The 8,706-nt window shown below is 45.9% G+C and overlaps 1 protein-coding gene across 2 annotated transcripts; it reads right to left on the bottom strand.

Moving 5' to 3' along the window:
• Positions 1 to 2,254: 2,254 nt before the first annotated feature.
• LOC130536851 (serine/threonine-protein kinase pim-2-like) lies at positions 2,255 to 5,844 on the bottom strand. 2 transcript variants are annotated; one of them, XM_057053071.1, is made up of 8 exons: positions 4,221 to 5,844; positions 3,816 to 4,121; positions 3,649 to 3,743; positions 3,510 to 3,557; positions 3,190 to 3,396; positions 2,900 to 3,080; positions 2,630 to 2,818; positions 2,255 to 2,512 (listed from the first exon to the last, which is right to left on the bottom strand). In XM_057053071.1, exons 1-8 carry the CDS (start codon positions 4,267 to 4,269, stop codon positions 2,394 to 2,396), a joined length of 1,194 nt encoding a protein of 397 aa, XP_056909051.1. In that variant the 5' UTR covers positions 4,270 to 5,844; the 3' UTR covers positions 2,255 to 2,393. The 2 variants fall into 2 exon arrangements, with proteins under 2 accessions (XP_056909051.1, XP_056909040.1); XM_057053060.1 differs by having other exon boundaries at positions 3,649 to 4,121.
• Between the last annotated feature and the right edge of the window lie 2,862 nt (positions 5,845 to 8,706).

The raw sequence follows: 8,706 nt of genomic DNA, 5'->3' as shown, positions 1-8,706 counted from the left end.
CTTTTCTCCCAACCAGTCTGGTTGTTTCAGCCAAGTGTCTGAACTTGCTTGAAGGCTTAAGTCAGACCCTGACAAGGAGGAAAAGCTCCAGCTGCAGTTCGTGTCGCTGTTGCCTGCTGTGGATGAACCGTGGTTAGTGACACTTCCTGCGCTGCAGCTGACCAATAGACAAGAGGCCAGTCGGAGCACCCAAACGCTCAAAGCTGTTGTTTCCACTTGTGGTCGTAAATACAAACGCAAGAGGCAGCGATGATGTCATCAAAGAGGGACAGGGCTGGCGTGTGACGCGTCACTGCACCGATTGGGCGGATCACATAGAGGAGGACAAGTGCGAGGAGGAGGAGAGGCGGGAAGAGTGATGCGAGTGGATGGCAGGCACGCTGCCAGCATGCAGGTCTCGGATGAAAAACGACAACTGCGGCTGGACCGTCACAGGGACGGAGACACAACCAGTTCTGCAACATGTCGATGAATGCTCTCAGAGAGTGAGAGAATTCCTGTCTTCCCAGAGTTGCCGGCAGGTTTCCTGGAGGTCTTCTCAAAGTCCCATAGCAGTTGCCAATATATAAAACTGAAATGTCTTCGAAAAAGTAAAGGAATTCCAGTTGAATCTTCCTGAAGCCCAGAATTCAGTTTTATAACACTGTCATCAGAGTAAAGGATCACACACACACTTCCTCTGATGCAATAAGGGTGCGAGGTAACATTTGTTGTTGAGATTGACTGTTTTTGGTCAAAGAAATAAGGAAAACCAGCCTCTCCGCTTTGCTGACACAAAAAACAACTGTAGCCAGTGAACGATGCGAGTGATGCATTCAACCCCGACAAAGGAAATGAGGCTTACATCCTCACTGCAGTCCACCACCAGGGGCAGTGTAGATTCACTTCCTTTGCCTCCATCTTTGCGTTCTGTGTATGAAACGGCATTCCAGTCTGGGGATGACCACATGTCACTCGATAACAACAGGGAGAAATAATCCATATTAAACAAATACAGGACTCTGGCGATTATTAGCATTAGCATGGCCTCACCGTCTGTCTCACCCGGTGTCTTTGTCTGTTCAGCGTGTGAAATGTTTAGTTGCTCCTCTGCCTCCTTTAGTGAAGGGAAGAGGTGCAGAAAGTGCGAGACTTAGCGAGCTTGAGACACTGTTCCGCAGCTTGGAGTTAGCTGGAGTTGTGTCAGGTAGCCAGGAGAAGCTAGCTGCTGCGGAGCTGCCTAGCATAGCTACAGCTAGCGTTCCCCCGGCAGCAGCCGGCTAGCCCAAGCGTAGCCCAAACCAAAGGCCCACGGTGCACCACGACCTGCTTCCCGTGAAGCTTTCCGTGGCTAATCGTTTTTCCCCAATTGGCGACACACCCGCTGAGAAACCGACCCTGGTAATTGGCGACTCTGTTTTGCGCTACGTGAAGCCGACTCCAGCGACCACAGTTAAGTGCATTCCGGGGTCAGAGCGGGCGACATAGAAGCCAATCTAAAGCTGCTGGCGAGAAGTAAACGTAAATTCAGTAAAGTTATTATTCACGTCGGAGCAAACGACACCCAGCTTCGTCAGTTGGAGGTCGCCAAAATTAACATAGAGTCGTGTAAATCCCTGTTTTCATTGTTATGCTGATGACACTCAGCTTTATTTATCCATGAAACCAGAGGAGACAGAAAAGTTAGTGAAGCTTCAGACCTGTCTTAAAGACATGAAGTCCTGGATGTCTTCAAATTTCCTTCTTAATTTAGGGAAAACTGAGGTCATGGTGTTTGGTCCTGAACCTCTCAGGGAAAGATTAGATCACATGATCACTCTAGATGGTATCTCCCTAGCACCTAGTCTCTCTGTGAGGAATCTTGGAGTACCTTTTGACCAAAATCTATCCTTCAACTCACACATTAATTTAGTCTCTAGAAGTGCCTTTTTTCACCTGAGGAACATCACAAAGATCAGGAAACTACTGACGCAGCATGATGCTGAAAAGTTAGTCCATGCATTTGTTACTTCCAGGCTGGACTATTGTAATTCTTTAATATCAGGGTGTCCAAACAACTCTTTAAGAAGCCTCCAGGTGATCCAAAATGCTGCAGCTAGAGTTCTGACAGGTGTTTTTTCAGCAGTTAGACACCAAAACATGGGTACATTTATTTAGCGACCTCTAAAAGCATACACCTAGCCCCAAGTCCACCGCATGGTCCCCATGTTGGCCCATCTGGGCTGGGTGTATAATAAAATAGTTACTTAAAAACAAAGTAGAGACCAGACACCAGTCATTTTCTCCAAAATTGTGACATGTAGGATAATAGTGTTTATATTTAGACAGTAGTGATAAAGGGTTACATATCATTGTAAGGTTCACATTTCCTAAAAATTACAGTAAAAAAGAGGGACATCGGCTCTTAAATAACCTCAGGGGTGTGCTTCTGGCGGGACACTTGAACTGAACCATGGGTGGCACCTCATCTGTTCCAGGGTAATACGCTGATCCGGGTTGAATAGGAAACAGCTCTTCAGAAAGTTCTTACAGTCTGAGGAGGGCAGACGGAGAGAAAAGTGACCTTTAGCACAAAAGCTGCATTCATTAATTACAAGTTCAGACAATTGCAAAATATTAATGAAGAAAAGAAGCAGTAGCATCTTTTTACCTTCAGACACTTCCAACTCCATTATGGTGTACGCGAGGAAATGTTCGCAGTGCTGCATCCCTGTTGCGAACAAGTCAATCATTTTACTCATTAGTTGGAGGAGGATGCAGCCGAGTTGCCAGACGGTGGTCGGGCCAGCTTCATAAGTTCCCTGGGTGTTAGACTCTGGAGGCTGATAGCAAGAGGTTCCTGTGAGGAAAGAAAACAGTTTTGAATTAAAGTGTCCACCGAAAATCTCCCAATCAGACGTCAGCATGAGTTCAGTCGTACCGACGTAGCCGTGATATCCCGGCGTCATAAAACAGCCACAACCAAAGTCGATGATGCGCACTCGAGGAATGAGCCGAGCTTCATCGTATTCGATTAGTATGTTCTCGGGTTTGAGATCACGGTGGAACACGCCTGCCTTATGGATGTGAATCGCAGCTTCCACCAGCTGCCTCATGAATTCCTGATGGACAGAAAGAAGAGTTAAAGAACATCCAAAGATATTATCAGACCGAGCTCTGCAGCAGTGGGAGGCGGTCCACTGTAACACGATCACGAGCCAGCGTTATTACCTTAGCCAGGCCTTCATCTATTTGCCGGTCGATGTAGTCAAACAGGACCGTGCAATTCTTTGGCCTCTCCATGATGAGTAGGACTTCATCATCCAGGCTGGTCCATGCTAATGGTGATATGATGGCATTTTCCCCTACAGAGTCCCCTGCTGTCATCACCATAAGCATCATCTCCAGTGGGACGCAGTGGAGCTCACTGTTTATCACCTGAAGAGAGGAACACAACATGCTCGTCTATAGTTTACTGCTGGTCATCAATGAAAAAGGAAGAGCTCCACACTAAGTTCAACAGCCGATGGTAGGATCAAAGTTAGCCTTACCACTGACTGGTATTTGACCAATTCTTTATCAATGTGCTTGATTGCCACCTGCAGGAAAGAATCATGTGTCAAGGGTTAGTGTGTCAGTGACGATTATGTGTATGTGTGTGTTTGGTGTGATTCAAATAAAAATACTTACTGGAAATAAATTGTCCCTTCTATAACCAGAATAAACTGTTCCAAAACCTCCTTCTCCCAGTTGGTCAACTTCTGCATACTTTTTCTGATATTCTTCTGCAAACACAGATTTACTACAGCTGTAGTGCACACAAACACACATGCACACACCCTCCATAATAAGCTCACCTCTGCTGATGGGCACCAAGACATGCTTGGTCTTTGGTAGGGTAGATGGCTGCAGCTCAGGAAAAGGGGACACAAGGGGAACCGTCACTGATCCAGTCTTCTGCCTCTTCCTGAGAGCTTCTGGGTGTGACTGGGCCTTTCGTTTTCTGCCCGGGTTATACACCTCCTTCAGTCCCACTCGAGTAGAGGGTTCGCTGCAAACCGTTCTGTGTGCTGCCGTTCGCCTGCACTCAGAGCTGACCTTCCTCTTTTTGCTCAACACCCTACCGTGGTCCCCTGCGCTGGTGGATGGACTGGTGCTGTTCTCTGATTGTGAGGTAAAAGCAGTCTGCTTTAAACTTTTGTATTAAATGAATCAGACCAGCATGAAAAACGTGGATTTGGCTTCTCTAATGGTGTAGTCACCTGATTTTGAGGATTCCTCATGCTTGCGTTTATTGGAAGAGATGCCCATTTCTGCTTTGTACCACAGCTCAACAGCCAATGTTGAACAATTTATTTGTATATTTAGCAGAGCAACTTTGTTGACTATACCTTTTTCTTTCGTGACACTGGCTTTAATCTTGTCTTTGATGTATTCGTGTATATCTTTCAAAATGGCTTTGGTGTTTCTTTAATGTTTTGACTCTAAACAAAGTCTTTATGCTAATGCTAGACTATGCCCATGTTCGCCCCCTTCCCTTGGGTAACGTATTGCATCACTTCCTGTCTTCTTAATAGAGTTCGTTGGTGCACTGTGCAAGTGCAAGTTATTAAACTGTGCAAGTTATTCAAGTCGAAGCAAACGACACCCAGCTTCGTCAATCGGAGGTCGCCAAAATTAACATAGAGACGGTGTGCAATTACGCATAAACGATATCGGACTTCATGGCATTCTCTGGTCCCCTCCCCAATCTGGCCAGCGATGAAATGTTTAGTCGCATTTCGCCGCTGGCTGTCAGAGTGGTGCCCCGAAAAGCTGTCTTCCTTTGTAGACAATTGGAGAAGTTTCTGGGGAAAACCTGGTCTGATTAGGAGAGCCGATGTCCATCCCACACGGGATGGTGCCTCTCTCATTTCTAGTAATTTGGCTAATTTTATTAGACCCAAAGTGACCTGACAAACCAGGGTCTGGACCAGGATGCTGAGTTGTAGTCTTACACACCTCTCTGCTGCTTCCATAGAACCCTCATCCAACAACAATAATATATTTAACACTATAGAGGTAGTCTCTGTTCCACGGTTAAAAGTTCACCAAGCACAGAGCAAGTCAATCACCATAATCTTATTAAAATGAATACTAAAGCACAAGTTGGAGAAACTAATATCACAATTAAATGTGGACTATTAAATGTTAGATCTCTTTTGTGTAAATCCCTGTTGATCGATAGATTTATTTTGTCTTACTGAGACCTGGCTTCAGGAGGAGTATGTTAGCTTAAATGAATCTACTTTAAAAGCCTGACTCTTGGCATCACCCCTCTGAACTGGAAGGCAGAAAAGTCACTTCTGTTTGTAGTTGTATATCGCCCCCCTGCTGGGCCACATTCAGAGTTCCTGCCTGAGTTCTTTGATTTCTTATCTGACTTGGTCCTCAGAACAGATAAAGTCATTATCATTGGAGACTTTAATATCCATGTAGACGTTATAAATGACAGCTTTAGAAATGGCTTCATTTCATTACTTGAGTCAGTTAGTTTCCTCCAGCAGATAAACCAACCAACTCATAACTTCAACCACACCCTAGATCTAGTTCTGATTTACAGTGTTGAGGTAGAACATGTGTCAATGTTCCTTCAGAACCCACTCCTGTCAGATCATTCTTTGATCACTTTTACATTTATGATTAAGGATTCTTCTATCCTCAGAGCACAGTCTTACTATAGCAGATGTCTTTCAGATAATGCTGTAGCTAAGTTTAAGGAAGTGATCCCTGTGCTAATCCCAGGACCACTGTGTGCTTCTCCAGGGATCAATCGTTATAATCTTAGCCCTGCTGAGGTTGACTCTATTGCTGAAGGTGCAGCAGGCTCACTGAGAATCACGCTTGATTCTGTTGCCCCCCTGAAAAAGAAAATAGTAACTCAGAGGAGGTGTGCCCCCTGGTATAATTCACATATCAGGACCCTCAAATAGAAGGTGTGAAGACTGGAAAGTAAGTGGCATTCCTGTAAAATAGATAGCTATCATGTAGAAAGAAATGTCGTTTACAAAAAGGCCCTCTGTAAGGCAAGAACAGCTTATTTTTCTTCTTTAATTGAAGAAAACAAGAACAACCTCAGGTTTCTTTTTAGCACTGAGGCCAAATTAACCAAGAGTCACAGTGTTTTAGATCCACGTATCCCTTCTTCCCTTAGTGGTGAAGACTTCATGAGCTTCTTCAATGATAAAGTTCTAGCTATCAGAGAGAAAGCTTACCAGGCCATCCCAACAACTGGGCCATCACCAGATGTGCTGACTGTGGGAACATACAGGTCCTCCAATGAGCCCTTAATCTCCTTCACCCCGATATTTTTCTGAGGCGTCTTCGCTAATTCATAAATCCAAGTCCACCACGTGTCTTTTAGATCCCATCCCAACACACCTGTTGAAGGATGTTTTACCAATGATAGGCAGTTCTATCCTGGACCAGATCAATGGTTCTTTAGTGACAGGTTATGTACCCTGGTCCTACAAGGTGGCAGTGATTAAGCCGTTGCTTAAAAACCATCACTGGACCCTGATAGCAAACTATAGGCCGATATCCAATCTTGCTTTTATCGCTAAAATTCTTGAGAAGGTGGTGGTGACTCAGTTACTGCAGCACCTGCAGAGAAACAGCCTGTTTGAGATGTTTCAGTCAGGCTTTAGAGCTCACCACAGCACAGAAACAGCACTTATTAAAGTTATTAATGATCTGCTCATAGCTTCAGATCATGGACTGGTTTCTATGCTGGTTCTGCTGGACCTCAGTGCTGCTTTTGATACAGTTGATCACAGCATCCTAGAGAGACTGGAACATGTGATTGGGATTAAAGGGACAGCACTAGACTGGTTTAGATGATATTTATCTGATAGATACCAGTTTGCTCATGTCCATGGTGTTCCCTCCTCATACAGTAGGGTTAGCCTTGGAGTTCCTCAAGGTTCTGTACTTGGACTAATCCTTTTCACCTTGTACATGCTCAGAGGCCTAGCTCCATCCTACCTGGAGGAGCTAGTGACACCCAGCCCAATAGACCGCTCCGCTCTCAGAATGCTGGTCTACTTGTGGTCCCCGGAGTCTCTAGAGGTAGAATGTGGAACCAGCTCGGCTGACTCCGTCTCTACTTTTAAAATTAGTCTTAAAACCTTCCTGTTTGAAAAAGCTTATTGTCAGTAATTCTATAGTTCCAGTTACTATTATAGACAGACAAATTATCATACTTAGGGGGTCGTCTAATCGTTAGGTCACATCTTAGTTCTGCTGCTATAGGCCAAGGCTGCCGGGGTCCGGAAACATCATCACCTGACAGGCCTCTGTCACCCCACTGGGAACAACCTCCACTGGCAGCACAATTTACCTAATATAATGTATTTCTGTATGTATTCTCTATGATGTATGTCTATCCTCTCCTCTCCTCTCCTCTCCTCTCCTCTCCTCTCCTCCTCTCCTCTCCTCTCCTCTCCTCTCCTCCCCTCCCCTCCCTGTCCTCTCCCTGTCCTCCCCCTTCTCCTCTCTCTTTACCCAGCCCCCCATCAGCAGGAGGGTCCCCCTACATGAGCCTGGTCTTGCTCAAGGTTTCTTCCTGTTAAAGGGGAGTTTTTCCTTGCCTCTGTTGCTTGTTTGGGGTTAGGCCCTGGGATTCTGGAAAGCGACTTGAACAATTTTGATTGTAAAAGACGCTATATAAATAAAAATTGATTGATTGATTGATTGTGGGAAGCAGCAAAGACAGTTGACCCTTGTTGCTTATACTAGGCTCAGTTTGTGCTGCGACAGCTACAAACACAGAATGTTTCCCTCTGGCTGGATGAGACTGCCTCCTACTGGCCACTATTAGTATACATGCTAACATGCTAAATGAACATGCTAAACTGCAGCCTGTTCAACTGAGTGAAAGCCACCTTTTCGTGTTGGTGCGTCCACTAGTATATCTGCATACACGGCTAACACACTTTTCTTTGATGCACGCTGTCAGTCAGGCTGTTGCGCCGGCCTGGTTCCCCTTCGGGGCTCTTTAAAGTTTCATCTGATCTCATCGAACCCCTGCTGCCACTACAGAGGCAACAACAGTCTAACAGAAAATCCTGTTAGAGACGAAGCCGATGCCTTGACGCTCGTACTGGCACATAAAAATGGAAATGTCAGGATGGGCACTGATCTGTGCGGCATTAGCGGACGCGTCCGGCGGTGTAATGAACCGTGAGAGCGTCTGACGGCCCGTGTCTGCTCTGAAAATCCCCATAGACGTGTTCCAACCTCTGCCTGGGGAAGAGAGGAGTGGAGGAGCATCAGTGGCACAAAAGAAGAGGGATGGAGGGAGGAGAAAACCTGCTCAGCACCGCCCTCCCACACACAAACACGCAGTAAAGTGGTGGTTCACACATGGAGTCCATGTGCAGACTGTGCATCCTGTCACATGTGTGACGCTTCCCTAAATAAAACCACATGACATGGGAACAGAAACAGCATGAGTGAGCCTCTGACGCCTCCTTTCACCCCCCGATCCTGGCGCTGTGTATGGTGACACACATAAAATAGGTGTGATGTATTGTTTCACTCTGTGTGTGTGTGTGTGTGTGTGTGTGTGTGGTGTGTGTGTGTGTGTGTGTGTGTGTGGCTGCTATGTCCGGCACTAATGCATCCAGCCAGGCTGCACTGATACAACAGTGAGAGCAGAGATAATGCCAGCTTTGTATCTAACTCAGGATCTCGGCCACAGAGTGAAAT

Source organism: Takifugu flavidus, chromosome 1 (genome assembly GCF_003711565.1).
Source record: "Takifugu flavidus isolate HTHZ2018 chromosome 1, ASM371156v2, whole genome shotgun sequence".
In the NCBI taxonomy this organism is placed as follows: domain Eukaryota; kingdom Metazoa; phylum Chordata; class Actinopteri; order Tetraodontiformes; family Tetraodontidae; genus Takifugu; species Takifugu flavidus.
The sequence above is the reverse complement of the archived record's forward strand: the minus strand, read 5'-3'. Positions and strand labels throughout refer to the sequence as shown.